Consider the following 19,914-nt stretch of genomic DNA (forward strand, 5'->3'; position numbering starts at 1 on the left):
GTATGTCAAAATAATAAGCAATTGTTAGGTTAGGTGAGGTTAATATGTTATAGTCAAGGGAGGTAGTGCCCAGGATTCGAGAACCGATGAAAGCTGACCACCCGCACAGGGCGCCTCCAGCTAGGCCCCACTCCAGCTCGTGGCCCAAGCTGCATGGTCCGGGCACGCATGAACTTACCAGCTCGGAACGGAAATTCTAGTACGGAGGTAACCCTGCCCCGTCCCGTAGGTCCTGCCTGTTGGCTACACGACGGCAAGGCAGCAGAAGGCTGAGGTAAGCTCCTGCACTGAATCAACACCTCGACCAGCCCAACACGACGAATCTCTGAACATCGACAATCTTTCACCCACCGGTCGCAGCCACTAGATCTCACCTTCTGCACACCTACTTCTTAGGGCTTCCTGCACTACACTGACGATACTATTTCGATTGCCGCAAACCCTACCTACCCCGACGACACACCTTCCCGGAAGCTATGGCCTCCGATCAAGAGCGGGAGCACGCGCTCGACTCCTTCAAGGCGAAGCTGATCGAGTCGCGGGAATGGGAGGCAAAGCTGAAGTCCCTGCGGCTGGAGATCAAGGGGCTACAAAAGGATTTCGACCAGACAGAAGACAACATCAAGGCGTTACAAAGCGTTGGCCAGATCATCGGCGAGGTTCTGAAGCAGCTGGACGACGAGAGATGTGGGTTCCGCTGCCTACCGCCGGGTGACACTTTAATTATGACATGTGCTGACATTATTCCCCGCGACTTCTATAGTTATCGTCAAGGCATCTTCCGGACCGAGATACGTGGTCGGCTGCCGCTCCAAAGTCGACAAGGCGAAACTCAAGCAGGGAACTCGTGTAGCGCTTGATATGACAACGCTCACGATCATGCGGATGTTGCCCCGTGAGGTCGACCCCCTCGTTTACAACATGTCACTCGAGGATCCCGGCCAGGTCAGCTTCGCTGGTATTGGCGGGCTCAACGAACAGATCCGAGAGTTGCGAGAGGTCATAGAATTGCCCTTGAAGAACCCCGAGTTGTTCTTGCGGGTTGGAATCAAGCCCCCGAAGGGCGTCCTGCTCTACGGGCCGCCAGGAACCGGAAAGACACTGCTTGCGAGGGCTGTGGCGAGCAGCTTGGAGACGAACTTCCTCAAGGGTTAGTTGGGTCACGAGGTTCCTACCCTTGGTTTCCCACAGGTTACTGACGCCTCGCGCTCTACTGCAGTTGTATCGTCCGCCATCGTCGATAAGTACATTGGAGAGTCTGCCCGCCTGATTCGCGAGATGTTCGGATACGCGAAGGAGCACGAGCCGTGCATCATCTTCATGGACGAGATTGACGCCATTGGAGGACGGCGTTTCAGCGAGGGCACCTCGGCCGATCGAGAGATTCAGCGGACCCTCATGGAGCTGCTAAACCAGCTCGATGGCTTCGACTATCTCGGCAAGACTAAGATCATCATGGCGACGAACAGGCCCGACACCTTGGACCCCGCGTTGCTCCGTGCCGGACGCCTCGACCGGAAGATTGAGATCCCACTGCCCAATGAGGTGGGCCGGTTGGAGATCCTCAAGATCCATGCCTCAAGTGTCGTCACGGAGGGGGACATTGACTTTGAGAGCGTCGTCAAGATGAGCGACGGTTTGAACGGAGCAGATCTGCGCAACGTCGTCACCGAGGCGTAAGTTTGACACCTGCTATGCCTCTCGCCATGGGGGAGATGTATACTGACCGTAATGCTTCTAGCGGCCTGTTTGCCATCAAGGATTATCGGGAGGCGGTGACCCAGGACGATTTCAACAAGGCGGTCCGCAAGGTTGCGGAATCGAAGAAGCTCGAAGGCAAACTCGAGTATCAGAAGCTGTGATGAGGGTCCGAGGGCGACACGAGAGACACACGAGGCTACGAGGCCCGGTTTGGAGCGGCGGGAGTGACTGCCAAGCCAAGTGTCGGCTCACGAACCCAGCACTCGACTGTAATACTGTACTACTAGGAATCCGATCCAGGAGAGGGGGTTTGGGAGCCTGAAGTGATAGAGAATTTTAGCCTTCCCTGCGGAGCCATGTGGCTCGCCACCGCATTCCCAGTTGCCTTGGCTGATGTTACACTAGTAAGGACGCCAGCTCTGGTGGCCTACTCTTCGTCCCACGTTTGCTGTGTCCCCTGAACTGGACCCCCAATGTGCACCATGCAGCTCTCCGACACAATGTTGCAAGAGCGCGCGAGTAGTGTAGGACTAGCCCCTCCCGGATGACGCCCCTCCCATGCTCGAGACCGGGTTTTCAAGGTTGTATGACTGATACTCTACGACCCCGTGGCTTTGTTCTTTGTGACCGTCCTGTTCGACCGTTTGGGTACGGTGTGGGGGTGATGATACGGTTACGATACCACTCGGTGATTTCTGGACAGGGGACTAAACGCAGGAAGGCCAAGTTAGTTCGTCTGGTCACTGATGAGGCCTCACAACTCAAGGGAGACTCGGGAATCCGGGAATCCGAGGATCCGAGAACCTCTGCTAGCCAAGCCAATGACCCGAATCGAGCAAGTTTGCCGTCTTTTCAGCCTCGTGTCCAAGACTTTCCTAGCGTAGTGTGGTTCGTCCCACAAGGGTCGACGACGACAAGGAGGGGACGCGCCAATTTGACATCACAGGGCATAATCTACCCGTTCCTGCAAGCTCCCTTCTCCCTTGGTCTACGGAGCTCTCTCGTGTCCGGACTTGTTAGCGCGACCCGGCACCGGTGGGCTATTCTTAGGCGACGATGATCCGCGCAGGTTGCCCCTTTTTCTTCGATTCGGTCCTTGGCTTGGGGCTGTACATTCGTTCAAGCGCGGGTCTCCATCGACTCGATCCACACCTCGGCTGCGCCACGGGCGGAAAACTGGGCGGTTCCTGGCAGAGATTAAGATAGCGCTATCAGCTTGCTGACAACAACAGGTTGGTAGTCTACAATTGGTTTTATTAGCGGCCAACGTCATGGCCAGCGAGTCAGTCCAGGGCAAGTCCGAGAGGGCTTTATAAATGCTATCATTTGATTGATTAGTGCAGTTCTTGCCTCGGGCTAGTACCGAGGAGGCACACTTGCGGCCGCTTGGAGCCAAGCCATGGAAGGGACCGAGATTCAAGAGGAAAGGATCGAGATTAGGTCGAAACTGCAGCTGATTTCTGGCAAAATTAGGTAAGGTTTAACTTATGGATGAAAGACGATCATGACAAAGTGCCTTATATACCGTTAGTACTACCTCCGTACACTCCGCGCCAGGGAAAGCGGGTTCCATTGTCAGGACTGGGAGCTTCCACATGATGCCCAACATCTCCACAATTACGACTCGGCGTCGCCTGAGAGGCCAAGGAAGCTGTGATTTGAAGGATCCACGATTGCAAGTTTCAACAGCCAGCGGAAAGGGGAAAAAAAGGACAGCATGGGGAAAGAGGAAACAAAAAAAAAAGGTGCAAGTGGACGAGAGGAACTCAGGTCAGGCATCAGCTCAGGTTCAGCTTCAACTTCAGCTCCAGTACTAGTGTCTGTCACTGTCAGCATCAGCGTCAGCATGGCATGAGGATTGTAGTATTAGCATTGGTATCAGCAGTGGTATCAGCATTGGCATCAGCGGTGAGAATCTGACTAACTGGCTCCCTACCTTTTGCGGTGTAGATGTCGTGCCACATGGCCAAGGATCCAACGCATGAAGAGTAGCAGGGCTTGGGCTTGGTAAGTGTAGTCATTGGGACGTTGGCCGGGGTCTAGAGAGCTCAAGAGAGAGCAGATTCCATTGCGAATGTGTTTTAGTGCACCGGGAGCCATACAAGGCCAGAGGCGGGCGATAACTGAGGTGGGTACAGTGTACTGTACCTAGCCTCTGTCTCACTCGTATCAGAGATACTCGTACCGCACGCATCAAGGAGTACAACGTAGAGAACCCAGAATTAGATCTTTGGTCAGGCCACAAGCCTATAATTTGTGACCAAGACATCTATTTGCCTGTTTACCTTGACTTTTCTGGTTCTCTTTCTCTCCTTGACAGTTGATTGGAAAAAAGGAAAAGAGGAAATGGAAATCAAAAAAGGAATCCGAGTACCTGCCAACTGAGGCACTAGAAAGACGCCAAGACCCCACCATTTGTCCCCCCTCTCCCACCACACAACACCCGAACGCATCCTGTTTATTCGTGGTGGCAGCTCCTGCCACTAATGCAAGTCCCCCCTGCAACCCATCCCTGCTGCTTTAGCCACAGGTACCCTGGACCTACCGAGCCTGCCCTTTCTCCCTTTCAGCCATAAAGAAAGCTGGGGTCTCGACCTGGATCTTCGTCCACAGCAACGGCACAGCAGCAGCCCTCAGCCTTCTCCTACCTTCTCTAACGACGCTTGACATTTAAAAGCGCCAGCCCTCTCTCTCTCACTTCCTCTCCCTCCTCACTCTCACTTCCTCCTCGTCTCTCTCTCACATTTTGCACGACTGGTCCCCCCATTGACAACCTATTCTTTACTCTTCTCAACCACCGAATTCCCTCTGATTCCGCCCCAGACCTGTTCAGCCGTTTGATCTGACAACATGTGGTAAGCTTACCCCCCACCCTTTACGTGTCCCGCCCCTGCCCCTGAGCAACTAGCCAGCGGCCTGGAATGGAAACTCTCTGGACACCATCGCAACCACAGCTGGGCTATTTGGAACCAAGAAGCTGACAACTGTTTCTTTCCTGTAGTGGCATTTTCGGCTACATCAATTACCTGGTGGAGAAGGACAGGAAGTTCATTCTAGACACACTGGTTAATGGTACGTTCGTTGGGTTCGCTCTGTTGGAGGGAAAGCAAAGACAAACGGAAACACCCCGGAAGGGGGGGGGGGTTGAACGGTGACCTTGAAGAGCCGAAACTTGACATTGCAGATTGCAGCAGCAACCCGCTAACACGTGTGTTTCTTCAAATCTAGGCCTCTCCCGCCTCGAATACCGTGGATACGACTCAGCTGGCCTGGCTGTTGACGGGGACAAGAAGAATGAGGTCTTTGCCTTCAAGGAAGTTGGCAAGGTCGCCAAGCTGAAGCAGCTCATCGACGAGTCCGATGTCGACCTCACCAAGATCTTCGATTCACACTGCGGAATTGCTCACACGCGATGGGCCACCCACGGGCCCCCTTCTCGCCTGAACTGCCATCCCCACAGGTATGTTTGTGTGCTGTGTGTTGAGGAGCTCCATTCTGGTACGGTGCTGATGCAGGCATCCGACTTCTAGATCTGACCCGAACTGGGAATTCTCCATTGTGCACAATGGAATTATCACAAACTACAAGGAACTGAAGACGCTCCTGCAGAGCAAGGGCTTCAAGTTTGAGACCGACACCGATACCGAGTGCATCGCAAAGCTGGCCAAATACATCCACGACCAGCACCCGCAGATCGGCTTCACCGACCTCGCCAAGGCGGTCATCACCGAGCTTGAGGGCGCCTATGGGCTTCTGATCAAAAGCGTCCACTACCCCCACGAGGTGATCGCTGCCCGCAAGGGTTCTCCCCTGGTTATTGGTGTTAAGACACAGAAGCGCATGAAGGTTGATTTCGTCGACGTCGAGTACGCAGACGAGAACAACCCTTTGCCCGCCGAGACGGCGTCGCAGAATGTTGCCCTGAAGAAGTCGCCTGGAGCCGGCGGTAGCAGCCTCCTCACCCCGAATGGACTGCTCGGAGCTGCTGACAAGTCGCTGCTCCACCGCTCACAATCCCGCGCCTTCATGACCGACGATGGCATGCCCATGCCCACCGAGTTCTTCCTGTCCTCCGACCCATCCGCCATTGTCGAGCACACCAAAAAGGTTATGTACCTGGAGGATGATGACATTGCCCACATCCACGAGGGCTCCCTCAACATCCACCGCCTGAAGAAGGCCGACGGCAGCAGCAACGTCAGGGCCATCCAGACCCTCGAGCTGGAGCTGCAGGAGATCATGAAGGGCAAATTCGACCACTTCATGCAGAAGGAGATCTTCGAGCAGCCCGAGTCGGTCGTCAACACGATGCGTGGCCGCCTCGACATCGAGAACCAGAAGGTTACCCTCGGTGGCCTCCGCAGCTACATTGCGACAATCCGCCGCTGCCGGCGCATCATCTTCATTGCCTGCGGTACATCGTACCACTCGTGCATGGCTGTCCGGGGAATCTTCGAGGAGCTCGCCGAAATCCCCATCGCCGTCGAGCTTGCTTCCGACTTCCTCGACCGGCAAGCGCCCGTCTTCCGCGACGACACTTGCGTTTTCGTCTCCCAATCCGGCGAGACGGCCGACTCCCTCATGGCACTGCGCTACTGCTTGGAGCGGGGGGCCCTGACTGTCGGTATCGTTAACGTCGTCGGCTCGTCTATTTCTCTGCTGACACACTGTGGTGTGCACGTCAACGCCGGGCCCGAGATCGGCGTTGCCTCGACCAAGGCGTACACATCGCAGTTCATTGCCATGGTCATGTTCGCACTCTCTCTGAGCGAGGATCGCGCGAGCAAGCAGAAGCGGCGCGAGGAGATCATGCATGGCCTCAGCAACATCTCCAGCCAGATTAAGGAGGTGCTCGAGCAGGACCGGAGCATCAAGGAGCTGTGCGCCAAGACGTTCAAGGACCAGAAGAGTCTGCTTCTGCTGGGTCGTGGATCTCAGTTCAGCACGGCTTTGGAGGGTGCCCTCAAGATTAAGGAGATCAGCTACCTTCATTGCGAGGCAGTCATGAGTGGTGAGCTCAAGCATGGTGTCTTGGCGCTGGTCGACGAGAACCTCCCCATCATCATGATCTTGACCCGGGACGACATCTTCACGAAGAGCCTGAATGCCTACCAGCAAGGTATGTTATCGTTTTCCACATACTCTTCACTGTCTCTACCCCCTTTCCGCTTCTGATACTAATATTTATCTCTGCACAGTCATTGCTCGCGGTGGCAAGCCGATCGTTATCTGCAACAAAGCGGACGAGGAGTTCCAGACTAGCCAGGCCGAGACCATCGAGATCCCCAAGACGGTCGACTGCCTCCAGGGCATCCTCAACGTGATTCCCCTGCAGCTCATTGCCTACTGGCTCGCCGTCATGGAGGGTCTCAACGTCGACTTCCCCCGGAACCTGGCCAAGTCGGTTACTGTGGAGTAAGGGCAGAAAGACTTGAAGAGAGGCGGCAGGCGGGGATCCAGCAAGCCAAGAAGGGACGATTTGCTTTTGCCTTGTACGAGTATTTAGCATAGGAAACCTGGGCGGTCTGGAGTTGTTGGTATGTGCGCAACAGAAAAGCTATGGAATCAGCGAAGGCGCAGGTAATCTCAACAAATCGCAAGGACCACCAGGGGTTCTCATATGACGGGACACTGGCCCTGCTATAGTGGGTGGATGCCGGATTGGTTTAGACGAGTTCCCCCACACATTTGTCACGGGAGGAGGGCATGGAGAGAGGAAGGAATATACCAAGAAACCTGAGAAATGGTTGTTGCCAAGTAGAAAGGATGAAATCCGGATTTTGCTAGTGATACAACCAGTATTCTCTCCTTTATCAGCTCTATCACATGTAGGACGTCTCCGCTTCCCATGCATGTATCGAGACCTCGATGATCTCGCTCCCAGCCGTCGTGTTATGTATGTCCCAAGCTAGTACCTCCTTCGATGTAGGGAAACCACCCCGACTACCCGCCTAGACGGAAAGGTGGGTGTTTGAAATGAGGAACATTGGTACAGGAAGGCCCTCCCCATTCGTTCTCCCTTCCCTGCCCTGCCTTGAGCAAAAGCAGGTCACCACCGCCACCACCACCACCGTCCTCCCGGCAACGGAAAATCCACCGGACTGCCACCTCACCTCCCCCTACCGCATGTACACACACCGCCTCCCTTCCTCACACAGTCTGCGTGCCATAACCCCTGATCCTCTCGGCGAAGGCCCAGCTCTGCTTGCCGAGGGTCTCGTCGCCCGACAACTCGACGCCGGCGGCGGTGACGACAGCGAGGCTGTAGCGGTCGAGGGAGCGGGCGTCGCGGTAGAAGAGGACGCGCATGCACTCGCGGACGAGGGCGACGGCGTCGTCGCGCGACAGCGAGGCAGCCTGCTCGTCGGTGCCCGCGGCGCGGCGGAGGATGGGCTGCGCCAGCATGGCGCCGAAGCCCGTGGCCAGCGAGGGCGCGGCGAAGGCGGTGCCGCGGAGGTCGGCGCTGGCGAGGTAGGGGGCCCCCGAGGCGTCGAGGCCGGCGACGAGGACTTGGTTCCAGAGCGGGTCGAACTTGTTGCGGCGCGCGTAGAAGAGGCGGGTTAGGTACTTGTGCAGGTTGGCTGCGTTGAGGGTGCTGCCGCCGCGGCTGCCGGGGGTGGTTTCGTCGTCGTCGGCGGAGGAGGACGGGTCGGCTGGGTTGGTGTAGGCCTCGTCGATGGCTAGCTCGGTCAGGTGTCGGTCGAGGTACTGCATGTCGCTCACGTCGCCGCCGAAACCGACCACCGAGGTGCCTGCGAAGGTTCGCAGGCGGGGAACGTCGGTGAAGCGGGCGAGGGAGCCGTAGGAGGCTGGAGAAGGTAAGATGTTAGCAGAGAGGTTAGGGGAAGATGACTCCATAGCGAGACTTGGGATTGGGGACTGGAGAGAGAGAGAAAGCAGGATAACTAGGCGGGCGCCAGCGAAGGCCGGCAATAGCAACGGGACTTACCCAGATTATCCGCGGCCATGACAACACCGTCCTTGAACTTGACGCCTATTACTGAAGTGCCGGTGACGACGGGGGATTGTGTCGCCTGTTTTGGGCCGCTGGCGTTAAGATAGGAGGCATCGTATGCACCGTACACGTCGTCTCTGGGCTAGAGGATGATTTTCAACGTTAGATAAAGGTCGAACAGGACGGAATTGACAGCTGGGGATGCTGGACTGGAACAGATGACATACACGGCCCCAAGCTTGTGGGCGGTGATCCATGGCTGGTTGTAGGTGAGAGACGCGAGAACCGCGGATGAATCAGGATTCTTGTGAGTGGTGTAGAATCGTTGACTGTTGACTAGGGAATATGTAAATTGGCAGGTCGTCGATGGAGGCGGTATTCGTCAGTTTCGTAGGGCCTGGTAAGCTGGAAGGCTGGCACTTGAGACGAGGTTGAAGCTCCAACAGCTTCGCGTCCTGATGCTGCCTTGCTGTATGGCTGCCTGAGGCCTTAATTATTTTGGGGCTGGCAGTTTCTGCACGTGATAACCATTCACCTCACCTCGACATCACCACTGAGTGTGTCAATTGGAGAAAATAACACTCCTTGAAACAAACAAATCGTTGGGGTCTAGGGATCTGGAAAGAATTTAATTCAAAAAATGTCTGGCCTCGTGGCATACGAGAGCAGTGACGAGGAAGAGGATGTCCGTGAAGAAACCCAACCACAGGTAAGGTACGACCGGGACATTTGCAAACAGAGCATAATACTGACGGACAAGATGTTAGCTCTCGTCATCGGCTGAGAATAAGCCCGTTGCGAAACCACAACATGGCTCCGGTGAGTGCCTGCCGCTCCATATTGGACTTGCTCTCTTCGGAACTGACACATATGAGCAGCCCCTGTATCATCAACCTCCACAAAAGCAACAGAGCCACCAAGAGAAAAGAGCTTGGCACTAGGTTCAGCACTGGCCCCCGCGCCGGGGCCAGCACTCGGGCCCGTAATGGGCCCAGCCCTAGGCCCCTCCCTACCACCATCCACATCTTCGACGACAACCCCCAACACCACCACTGCCATCACCACACCCCTTGCCCCCCTCCCAGAACCGGACGCGGACCTAGACCCAGACGCGCAACCGCAAGACCCGCCACGGTCACCCACCTCGGCAGCCCGAGCCCTCCTCCGCGACCTCACCCTCCCCGCCGTCCCCGACATGGACATCCCGCTGTCGCCCCCGCGGCCCGCCAGCCTGGACGCCCTCAACGCCCGCCTCGAGACCCTCTTGGAGATGAAGCGGCGGCGCGGCGACCTGGCCCCGGCGCACTTCAACGCGCGGCTCGCGGGCAGCGGCGCGCTGCGCAACCCGGCGCTGATGGACAAGCTGCTCGGGTTTGCGGGCGTCGGGGCCGCCGCGGGGGATGGGGATGGGGATGGGGAGGGCGTTCTGCTGGCGGCAGGGCAGTACGCCACCACGCTGTCGGCGGGGGTCTGGGATCCGGCCGCGTTCCCCGCATGGGCGGCCAGGGCGCCGCTGAGGAGGGCGCAGGAGAGGGCGCAGCGGGAGAGGGAGAGGGGGAGGGGTGAGGCGGTGGATTTCGTGCCGGCTGGGGGGTCCAGGGGGGGTACGCCGGGTGGGGGCGTGGCGCCTGTGACGGGGAAGAGGAAGACGAGGTTTGATGCTTGAGGGGGTGAGCCCCGGGTATCTCCCTGGTGCTACCTGCTGCCGTGAATGATTCGGGTTGATTATTCGGGGCCACCTTGGAGGCTCTTTTTGGGGTGTCTGAAGATAATAGAAATGGGGAAAGCATCCATGGGCGTGAAGGCGTATGGTACGGTATGGTTTGCTGCTGAGGCTGGACTGGAAATCGTCGATACCCGCACGACTTCTCTGTAAATCAGGGCACGGGACTTGAATTCATCAGAGGAAGAAGTTGGTCCTCAATAGCACTGGCACTTTTTGGGACACGGTTGAGACCAAATGGACCATTCCACCCACGGCCATGTCATCTCTAGCGGTTGCGTAACGGGGCTCTTTTGAAGAACGGGCGTTCCTTTCTACCGGATCTCCTCTACTCGAACAATCACACTCCTCCTTGGGCTACCGGTGGTAAAACATTGCATCCATCCGGGCGGTTTTGGCCTTCATTCTGTTACATTCACTAAGTGGTATCATTTGAACAGATTATAGGACCTAAATACACAAATCGGCACGAATTCACATGTGCCGCCGTCATACCCAACGTCGTTCCCCAGCCGGGATCTCCTATCCAAGCCAACCACGGCAAACGAGCCATACGCTCAACTTCTGGACGTATCCTCCCCTTTACTGGTTCTTGCTGCAGGGGATGTCCATCATGAGATCCTTCTTCAGGGGCGTGGCAATGTCGATGTTGACGGTCTGGTTGGTGCTGGCGAGGGAGTCGGCATAGTAGCTCAGGGGCTGGCCGTGGTTCAGGACCGTCTTGCCGCGCATCTGGAAGGGGAGGATGCCGGTGTCGCAGTAGGGTTTCTTGCCCATCGCGGTGAGCACGGGGGCCTGCTTGATGTTGGCGCGCATGGCGAAGGTGTTGTTAAGGCCCGGCCGGAGGATCATGTTGTCGACGAAGACGGTGCCGATCTCCTCGCCGAGGAGGTAGTTGTGGAAGGTGGCGTTGCCCTGCATGGGGGGGGAAGGGGGGTTAATACGAGGTTGTCACGACGAAACAGCGCACGGGATATAGCAAATACTCACGATCTCGAAGTTCACAATGGAGTGGTTAGGGATGTTGACAAGGCCCTTGAAGTTGTCGCCGTTCTCGTCTGGCGTCAATGAGATTGTCGTGTCCGAGACGGTGGTTCCCTCAAAGTTCCGGAGTCCTGCGTTTTTAACGTCAGTAATGTGAGCTTGGCCTCACCCGGGAGTTCACTCAAGCATACCGGGCATGGTAATCGTCTTCTTGAAGTTCACGCTGAATTTCTTGGCGATGCCCTTGACCTTGACGTGGGTTTTCCCAGAAAGGGTCACGCGCAGGGTCTCGTTGGTCAAGAGGAACTTGTTGAAGGTTGTGAAGGCGTCCATGTCGGTGATGGTGACGAACTGGGTGGTGTTGACCAGCTGCTCCGGGTCGGAAGTGGTCTGGGGGAAGTCGAGCTCGACGAAGGGAGTATGCGGCTCCAGATCCTCAAGGTACATCTGCCCCTTGAATGGGGAAATGGTCGCGTGCACGGGGCTGCTGGCGTGGATCGTGCTGTTGATGGCCATGGTGTAGTTGTCGGACTGCGTGTTGGTGATCAAGATCCCCTGGACAGCCAGCTGCGCCTCGTTGATCTTCTTCTGGGCGATCTTGGGAATGGCGACGAAGATGCTGGGAGACATGTGTGAGCACGCGATATATCTCATGTCATGGCTACACCCGGAAGGAGCACACAGCCCGGGCCGAGATGTTTAGCTGGCCGGGTGGTAGGCAGGCACTTACACCAAGAGCACGACCAGCAGGGCGATGAGGATGAACACGATCAGATGCACCCACCACCACCTGGCGCAATGGCGACGGACCTTGCCCCCCTTCCTCGGCGTGCCATACTCCTGCTGGGCGACAACGGGCTTTTCCTCTGCCATCGTTGCTGCTGTTTCTGCCGTTGGCAGCCCAGTCAATGACGTGTTAGACAAGTCGTCGAGAACCCAATGCGCCTCGGGAAAGTTGATCACAGATCACAGCGCAAGAGAAGAGGTCGCGATTGGTGGCTGGAGAGTTGACGGCGGACGAGAACGAGAGTAAGACAAAGGGAGCCGTGGTAGGACAAGGGTAGGGAGAGTGGGAATGGCCGATGATTATATTTAACTAGGCCATGGTAGCATTGGTCTCGATGCGACCATGCTGCTTCTTTCTTCCTTGCCCAGTCCTGCGCAGACGAACTGCAGACCTACTACTAGTACCCTAGCCAACAGCCATCCAGAGCTCGAGATGCTCGACCCTCGAACCAACCCGGGTCCATCTCCGGGCTGCACCCGCTAGTGCGGGCCACACACTAGGGAGTGGAGTGCGTAAATTGGCTTTTGGGATGGCCTCACCGGACTGGACTGCCAGATGCGGAGGTGACCGAAACAATTTCTAGCCAGGGTGCCCCGCCTGCCTTGTTGGATGTCATCGGGCAGCAGTGCAAGCCCGGTGATCGACTACCACCCTGGTAAACCCCCTGCACGGCTGTATGGGGAAGAACTAGCCTTGCTTTGGGAATCCTCGGCATCGCATGAGCACATGCCAGAAAAACGCAGTCGGGGGCTGTAAACTGGCCAATAGAGAGGTGATCGTTGCAGGATCGCCAATGAGGGGGAGGTCGAAAAAACAAGCTGGGCAACGGGGTGGATGACACAGGTCGTCGGTCGGTCCGTGTGCTAGCTAGTACTTTGTGCAGCTTGCGGGAGAAAAATGGAAATCTTTTAGTTCGTGTTTGCCCCTCTCACCCCTTGCAAGAAAGATTGCCACTCCATCGCCTGCGACCGACTTGGTAGCACCGAGGCTTATCACGAATTCCAACCACCCTGCCAGTGCCTGCCTCCTGCTTACTCCTTTCCGCCTCTTCTGATTATACTCGAGACCATGATAGATTGAAAAGGTCACTTCATTGGCCTGTCAGGCGGCGTATAGCCATATGCAGCATGTAGTGGCGGTGGCAGGTCTCAACTGATACCTGTCGGCTCCAGTTCGGAGATTTGGAAGGCAGGCAGGGTTGTTTCACCGTAAAATACGGAGCAGTGTTTTTAATCCAATGGCCCAGCCGCGCCTTCCTGGCTTGATCCCACACTCATTCACGACACAAACCAATCACAGCAAAATACCCGCTTGGCAAATCGTGCGGCTTAACGATCCCATTGATCGATCCGCCTTGAAACGGGCGGAAATAGCACACAGGGGTTGGACACATACTATGTCGGTAGGAAAAGGGAGCTTGGGGGTTAGGGTTAACCTTGTTGCCGTCTTACATCCCATCTCAGCCAAGGCCAAGACTGCCCATGATCAGATCAGATGAATATTGAACCCGGGGGTGAGGCCCTGGAGGCATCCAATTTAGGGGTTTCCCCCGCCAATACGAGCCGATATTCTCGAATCAGGGACGCCAGCCGGGGTGGAGATAAAGCCTCCATGCCGTGGATTCTCTAGAGCAGATACATGACAAAATACTAATAATCCAAAGGGGATGGAATTCATCGACACACTGCCGATTCTTTCCATAAATACATGCCCTTACGCAAAGAAAAGGGACTTGACAGAAGATCTTGAGCCTTCCTCATACCACGTGCTTCTCTGTTGCGGAGCCCAACCTCGGCTTCCCCGCCAGCTTGGCATGCTGCACCCCGAATCCTCCCCAGACAGGGGACCTAACCCGCGCAGATCTACATCACGGTCAACACCTAATGGGTTAACACCCCATGGGCGAGAAAGCCTTGGCTAGGTCATAGCTTGGGCCTAGGCGTCCATAGCCCCGACTTGTCCAAGCCCGCTCCCCCGTCGAAGATGTCCCGTTCGAGCATCCGAGCGTTGACCTGAAGATCGCAAATTGATATTAGTCGGTGGGCTGAAGCGGCCACGGTTGGCAGCATGTGAAGTGGGGGAGGGGGGCAGGGAGGTTCTTACCAATCTTGGTCCCAGGTCTGCCACCGTCTTCGCGCCGAGCAGTTTCATACACGTCAAGATTTCGCCCTGGAGGACTGCCGCGTGGGTTAGCCTTAAGTCTTTTCCCGAATGGCATCGCCAGTATTGCGTGATAAGTGAGGATATGAGAATCCTATGTAGTCGAGAAGAAGAGACTCACTCTCATACGTCCTTTCGACGCCCTGCCAGCCACCGGCACCGAGCCCCCACAGCGCCGCCCTCCCAACACCGACAGCCTTCGCCCCGAGACACAGTGCCTTGACCACATCCGTGCCGCGCTTGACGCCGCCGTCGATCCACACCTCGATCGAGTCGAACACCTCGGGGCAGTACTTGCGGATCTCCAGGAGGGTGTGCATCGCGGGGGGCGCCGTGTCCAGCGCCCTGCCGCCGTGGTTCGAGAGGATGATGGCCTTGAGGCTGCCGGGGTGCTGCCTCGCGTACTGCGCCGCCAGATACGCGTCCTCGTGGGTCTGCACTCCCTTGAGCACGACGGGCAGGTCGGTGTGCTCGGCCAGCCAGGGCAGCGTGGTCTGCCAGGTGAGGTCTGCGGCCGTGCCCCAGAACAGCTGCTGGCCGACGCCGCCGCCGCCGGGCCGCCTCTCGGCCTCGGACTTGTCGTTGCTGGCCGACTGGACGGCCTCCTGGCTCTCGAGGTTGCTCTTCTCGTCGAGCTCGCGCTTGCCGGGCACGGGGGCGTCGAGCGTCAGCACGACGAAGGCGAAGTGCTCGCGCAGGGCGCCGATGCGCCGCAGCATGGCCTCGGACTTGAGCCGGTCCGTCTGCACGTACAGCTGCCAGCCAAAGACCTGGCCGGGGGCCGCGTCCGCGACGATCTGCTCGGGCGTCATGCTCGCGTTGTTGCTGACCACCTGCATGCCGCCGAATGACGAGATGCCCCGCGCGATCCCGGCCTCGCCGTCCGGGTGCGCCAGCCGCGCCATCGCCGCGGGCGCAACGTACAGCGGCGTGCCGACGGGCCGGCCCAGCAGCGTCGTCGCCGTCGAGGCAGAGGTGCAGTCGACGAAGACGCGCGGGCGCAGCAGGATCGACCGGAAGACGGCGTTGTTGTACGACTTGGAGAAGAGGTCGTCCGACGCAGAGAAGTAGTAGGCCCAGCACTTCTTGGAGACCTGCGTCTTGGCGACGGCCTCGATCTCGTCTAGGTTGAGGAGCATGTGTAGGGGCGGCGGGGCGGCGGCGGATTCGGCGTCGTTGCTGCTGCTGCTGCTGCTGCCGCTGGCCTGCTTCCGTGACTGTGATTCTGCCTCCCTCTGCTTCTCCATCTTTGCCAGGCTCTCCGGGTCGACGGTTCCCAGCTTCGCCTCGGGCTTGAGGTTCTCCTCGAGGATTCCTGGCGGGTGGATGGGGTCGTACTCTTCGGTGGCATCCCGGCCCGCGAGCTGCAGGATGATCCTGGAGCCGCCCGGGTGTGAGGGCAGAAACTCGGTCACGTCGTAGACATTCCCGTATAGGATCACCCAGCAACTTTCTTGCGATGTGTGCTTGGCAACTGTGAAACAACGGGCAAACAGGAAGTCAGCGTGCGTTTCCTTGCGGCGGTGTCTCCTTTGCTTCCTTGGGTAGATTTACTTACCCTCCTCAGCGCTGTAGACCTTGGACATCTTTTTTGCTGCTGGGCCTCATCCAGCGTGGTTCAGAAAAGTTGGGAGAGAGTATCAGTTGCGAGGGGAAACCCTTAAGGCCTCCGGCCCCCAATTGCCAGCCATCCTTTTAATGGATTTGGTAAAGCGGACGGCATCTCGCGCGAACTTGCCCCGAGCGGAGTCGGCTCTGCTTTTCTGGCCACACTAGATTGGCCAATCGACATTTGCGGGGCTTTCTATTGGTCGGGGGTTCCGCTTTCGCTCCGGACATCATGCCGCAAGTTCGGCATATAATCGGGACCTAGCGACGCTAAAGTATCCATCAAGCTCTATTGACGGACGGATATTCGAGTTAAAGATCTCTTCAATTGGATGCACCAGTGTGCTCTAAACATCTTCAACATCTCTTCACCACCGTGGGCAATATCGTTCCGCACACGTGATCAGGGTACGGGAATTTGGAGGGTTGGTCCCTGCTCAGTTTTCACTCTCTCCAGGACAACATCACACTGCCTCAAAACTGACAGCGTCTTGATTATCTGGTGAAGGCATTGTTAAATTCGGGCCTAGGGTTTGGGTTTGGCTTGCCTGTGGGCTTCTCTGGCGTTATAATACTACCCTCTCTTCGACCACCCTCGGCGTGCCCCGTCCTTCCATCCCTCGCTACTGCAATCCTGAATCATTCTACCTGTTGTTGTTAGAAAAGACCAATTATGGCATTTTACCACAGTGAGAGATTGGTAATGGTGCAAACGAAACTTCGGATACTTGACCTATCGCCTCCACTGGCGGCGATCTTCTGACTTTAATATATTGACTCGAATCACCACACTCTTGAGGGACAAGTCAGTCGAGGGTGAAACAGAAGAGCCTGAGATCACCATGACCAAAGAGGACATCTGAAGGCCATGATCGCTGTGTCTGAGGTTATCATGTCCTTCAGATGTAGTCCAACCATCCCTAATCCTGGTATAGTCATACATGCCGTTGCCGACCACTATCCATCCATCAGTCCTGAATTCCATTCTACGTAACCCGGAGTGCTTGGTCATCCCAGCTTACAAGGCCCTCAAGGTTCCTGTTGCGAGGATTGGGCAGGAGGTGGGATCTCAAACGCTAGAGAAGAGGCGATACAAGGATACACACAAAGTATACACGGATTCTATATCTACATGCATGCTTATATCCCGCCCGCTACGGCTGCTGGTTCATACATAGTGCGATGAGCTCATCCACAAACGTCGACTTCTCCTCCGTCCTTTCCGCCTCGACATCCAGGGCCCTAACCTCGGGTCCGGTGTACAGCTTGGACAACCCCGAAGCAGAACCATCCATCCCGGCGCCATCGCTGGCGTTCTCGGCTCGATCTCCGTTGCCGCCGTTTACGCTATTAGAGTATTCCTAAGTCCCCACCGTTAGTATCTTCAATGCCATGCTCTCGGGGGGAGGGGCAGTTGTGCCCGGCTTACAGAGTGGCCAGCCCGGTCGACATTGACGGTGATCTGCTGCGATACCATGATGCCGCCGAACTGCTGCTGCTGCTGCTTCTTGTTGCCGTTGCTGTTGAGGCTCTCGAGCGGCACGTCGCGGTCGAAGGACGGCGACTTGGCGTCCCCGTCGTAGCTGCTCTGGTCGCCGCCGTGGCTGAACGACGAGGCCGACAGCCGCTCCTGGCTCGTCGCAAACATGTGCTTGGAGTTGCCCGCCGCCTGGTGGCCGCCCGCCACCGCCCGCGACCTGCCGCCGAACAGGGGCACCCGCCGGAAGGCTGCTGCCATGCGGCCCTGGCGATGGTTGAGGTGGAGGTGGTCGGTCATTGCCGCAGTCGGTGCCGCGGCAGGTGGCGCCCTTGCGCCCAGGACGGACGACAGCTCGCGGTGCACGGCGTGAGAGAAGGCGACTTGGTGCTGCGAGCCCAGGTCGACGAGCTGCTGGACCTTGAACAGCTGGAGGGGGCTGAAGTCGAACTTGGCCCGGTTGGCGCTGTGGTGGATGCCGAGGACGAGCCTGAACGCGATGAGCGACGCGAGGGGCCGCGAGTTGCCGCTCACGGCGGAGCAGGGCACCTGCATGACCTTTGAGATGAGCGTCGCGTCCTCGAACACGGCGTCCTCGAGCAAGTCTCTGAGAGCGGTGATGGCGTCGTGCAGCTCGGACGCAAATTGCCGTTCTAATTCTGGGCCGTCCGCCATGTCGTCCAGGTGCTGCAGGACGGCGGGCATCTTCAGGCCGTCGAGGCGGCGGAGGAGCTCCGCCTGCCACCGCTCGAGGTGGTCGGTCGGCAGCCTGATGGTCGGGAGGACGTTCCTGCGGTCCTTGTTGACCAGGACGTCGAAGCCGCCGTAGTCCAGCCGGGCGCGGACGGCGAACATGCCGACGTGGACTCCCGGGGCGAGCATGGCCTTGTTCTCGGCGTACGCGGCCATGTGGCCCAGCTTCTCGCCAAAGTCGGCGCTCTTGATCTGCATGCTCGAGCGGATGATGCCCGCGACCTGGTGCTGCTCGACGAACCGGTATCCGATGGTCTCGAGGTTCTGCGCGACGCGCTCGTTGTCGACATGGCGCACCAGGAACATGAGAGATCCCCGGCCGTACTCCTGCTGCCTCTTGCCCACGCCCCTCTCGGCCTCGTCGATCTCTTTCTCGGCTCTCCTCGAGAGCGCCGGGCCGCCGGTTGGGAAGATCTCGTCCCACAGGACACCGGCACCCGACAAGGAGTTGTTGGTCTTGGATGCGAGTGCCGCGGCGGCGAGGCAGAAGCGCTCGCGCAGGATGAGGTCGTAGTTCTCGGCCATCTGACCGTCCGTGCCGGTCAACGTGAGGTGCGTCCTGTTACCCCGACTGACGGTCGGGAGATGGGCTACGTGGCTTGCCATGCCGTCGAGGAAATTCACAATGCTCGGCCAATTCCGGGATGCGCGGAACATCCAGTGGAAGAGCGGGTGCGTGGTGCCGAAGACGTCATTGCTTGACTATGTCATGAATTGCAAACATGTCAGTCTCAGGAACCGCCGAGGGGCAAAAGTCCCCTTTTCTCTCTCTCTGGGAGTGTTAATAATAACCTTCTGGATGATCGTGTCGGTGATGACCTCGCTAGGGAGCAGGCCGTCCTGATTGACCAAGATTCTGCCTCGCTTGTCAAACACGGCTGTAGCGAGAACTATCAGTTGTGCCTTTGTAGCATAGCGAAGCCGGGCCCGAGCAGAGTAGATGACACTGGCAACCAAGATGATACACGCCGCAACAGACTATCTCGGGGGTTAGGATCAACACCTTTCGGCCTGCGGATATGACAGGGAGGGGGGGTAACTGACCAGACATATCACCACGATGATGGTCGTCTCGCGGGATATGCCGGCGAGGCCGGTGGAGAGGTGCAGCAACCGGTACTTGGTCCCGACGGCGGCACACCAGTGCATGCCGGACACGGCGCCGGCGAGCAGCATGGCGCACGCAATCTTCCGCCACCACGAGATGGTCCAGGCGGCCTGCATGACGAAGAACAGCGACAGGGCTATCGTGCACGCGGCGACGGCGATCACGGCCGCGCCGACGATGTTGGCGACGGCGTACTCGCACCGGTAGTTCTCGATGGACGCGTTGCCGAGGTAGTGCATGCCGCAGATGGCGCTGCCCGAGAGGAACCCGGACAGGCCGATCCGCCACCATTGCACGCGGTCGTTGGTAGTTACGGCGAGGAAGGCCAGCAGCAGGACGAGGATGGGTAGGAATAGCGAGAGGACCGTCGTTCTTGTCGAGTACAGAATATGCAGCTCGTCTTCTCCCTTGTCGATGAAGATAGCCTTGTTGCCGATAAAGTGCTGTTCGGTTTTTAGTCTGATACGGCCCGGTTTATATATATATATATATATATAGTATAACTGAGCATCCCCGGCGGCGGCGGGGGGGGGGGGGGGGGGGGGGGGGGGGGGGGGGGGGGGGGGGGGAAGAAGTGACAGTGGTACATGACTGGGGGAAAGGGGTTGGTGAGAGAGTGACTGGGGGGTAGGCCCCGGGGTCGAACCCGAGTCCAGAT

General features: G+C 57.7%; 6 protein-coding genes across 6 annotated transcripts; 3 read left to right on the plus strand and 3 right to left on the minus strand.

Moving 5' to 3' along the window:
• The first annotated feature begins 143 nt into the window (after positions 1-143).
• On the plus strand, positions 144-2,054 carry QBC33DRAFT_196209 (26S protease). Its single transcript, XM_060422544.1, has 4 exons — positions 144-687; positions 764-1,150; positions 1,220-1,676; positions 1,742-2,054. Exons 1-4 carry the CDS (start codon positions 477-479, stop codon positions 1,860-1,862), a joined length of 1,176 nt encoding a protein of 391 aa, XP_060280921.1. The 5' UTR covers positions 144-476; the 3' UTR covers positions 1,863-2,054.
• Positions 2,055-4,551: 2,497 nt separating this feature from the next.
• QBC33DRAFT_580294 (uncharacterized protein) lies at positions 4,552-9,141 on the plus strand (the record flags this gene model as incomplete). Its single annotated transcript, XM_060431194.1, has 7 exons — positions 4,552-4,556; positions 4,703-4,773; positions 4,930-5,161; positions 5,232-6,820; positions 6,900-7,116; positions 7,463-7,529; positions 9,094-9,141. The coding sequence occupies 7 exons, from the start codon at positions 4,552-4,554 to the stop codon at positions 9,139-9,141; spliced, it is 2,229 nt and encodes a 742-aa protein (XP_060280922.1).
• A 29-nt stretch (positions 9,142-9,170) lies between these two features.
• On the plus strand, positions 9,171-10,799 carry QBC33DRAFT_196131 (uncharacterized protein). Its single transcript, XM_060422543.1, has 3 exons — positions 9,171-9,365; positions 9,424-9,475; positions 9,535-10,799. Exons 1-3 carry the CDS (start codon positions 9,297-9,299, stop codon positions 10,320-10,322), a joined length of 909 nt encoding a protein of 302 aa, XP_060280923.1. The 5' UTR covers positions 9,171-9,296; the 3' UTR covers positions 10,323-10,799.
• On the minus strand, positions 10,664-12,456 carry QBC33DRAFT_546965 (uncharacterized protein). The gene is made up of 4 exons (XM_060428696.1): positions 12,094-12,456; positions 11,555-11,982; positions 11,370-11,494; positions 10,664-11,294 (listed from the first exon to the last, which is right to left on the minus strand). Exons 1-4 carry the CDS (start codon positions 12,234-12,236, stop codon positions 10,962-10,964), a joined length of 1,029 nt encoding a protein of 342 aa, XP_060280924.1. The 5' UTR covers positions 12,237-12,456; the 3' UTR covers positions 10,664-10,961.
• Positions 12,457-13,840: 1,384 nt separating this feature from the next.
• QBC33DRAFT_195809 (FMN-dependent dehydrogenase) lies at positions 13,841-16,073 on the minus strand. Its single transcript, XM_060422542.1, has 4 exons — positions 15,869-16,073; positions 14,432-15,784; positions 14,254-14,327; positions 13,841-14,162 (listed from the first exon to the last, which is right to left on the minus strand). Exons 1-4 carry the CDS (start codon positions 15,894-15,896, stop codon positions 14,073-14,075), a joined length of 1,545 nt encoding a protein of 514 aa, XP_060280925.1. The 5' UTR covers positions 15,897-16,073; the 3' UTR covers positions 13,841-14,072.
• An 816-nt stretch (positions 16,074-16,889) lies between these two features.
• Positions 16,890-19,714, minus strand: QBC33DRAFT_546975 (MHYT domain-containingsignaling protein; the record flags this gene model as incomplete). Its single annotated transcript, XM_060428697.1, has 4 exons — positions 16,890-17,279; positions 17,348-18,850; positions 18,941-19,126; positions 19,193-19,714. Coding segments are annotated over 4 exons (2,418 nt in total), but the record flags the coding sequence as incomplete, so codon positions are not given.
• Positions 19,715-19,914: the final 200 nt, after the last annotated feature.

This window comes from Phialemonium atrogriseum (assembly GCF_030411735.1).
Source record: "Phialemonium atrogriseum strain 8032-3 unplaced genomic scaffold QBC33scaffold_23, whole genome shotgun sequence".
Taxonomy (NCBI): Eukaryota; Fungi; Ascomycota; class Sordariomycetes; order Cephalothecales; family Cephalothecaceae; genus Phialemonium; species Phialemonium atrogriseum.

Bases quoted from the DNA above. Each gene is read 5' to 3' on its own strand.
- QBC33DRAFT_196209 (XM_060422544.1), top strand. From the start codon at position 477: ATGGCCTCCGATCAAGAGCGGGAGCACGCGCTCGACTCCTTCAAGGCG. The intron at 688-763 runs GTGGGTTCCGCT...CGACTTCTATAG, and splicing joins GCAGCTGGACGACGAGAGAT to TTATCGTCAAGGCATCTTCC. The intron at 1,151-1,219 runs GTTAGTTGGGTC...GCTCTACTGCAG, and splicing joins GGAGACGAACTTCCTCAAGG to TTGTATCGTCCGCCATCGTC.
- QBC33DRAFT_196131 (XM_060422543.1), top strand. From the start codon at position 9,297: ATGTCTGGCCTCGTGGCATACGAGAGCAGTGACGAGGAAGAGGATGTC. The intron at 9,366-9,423 runs GTAAGGTACGAC...ACAAGATGTTAG, and splicing joins GTGAAGAAACCCAACCACAG to CTCTCGTCATCGGCTGAGAA. The intron at 9,476-9,534 runs GTGAGTGCCTGC...ACATATGAGCAG, and splicing joins GAAACCACAACATGGCTCCG to CCCCTGTATCATCAACCTCC.
- QBC33DRAFT_546965 (XM_060428696.1), bottom strand. From the start codon at position 12,236: ATGGCAGAGGAAAAGCCCGTTGTCGCCCAGCAGGAGTATGGCACGCCG. The intron at 11,983-12,093 runs GTAAGTGCCTGC...CATGTCTCCCAG, and splicing joins CTGCTGGTCGTGCTCTTGGT to CATCTTCGTCGCCATTCCCA. The intron at 11,495-11,554 runs GTATGCTTGAGT...TTAAAAACGCAG, and splicing joins GAAGACGATTACCATGCCCG to GACTCCGGAACTTTGAGGGA.
- QBC33DRAFT_195809 (XM_060422542.1), bottom strand. From the start codon at position 15,896: ATGTCCAAGGTCTACAGCGCTGAGGAGG. The intron at 15,785-15,868 runs GTAAGTAAATCT...GTTGTTTCACAG, and splicing joins GGTCTACAGCGCTGAGGAGG to TTGCCAAGCACACATCGCAA. The intron at 14,328-14,431 runs GTGAGTCTCTTC...CCCACGCGGCAG, and splicing joins CGTCGAAAGGACGTATGAGA to TCCTCCAGGGCGAAATCTTG.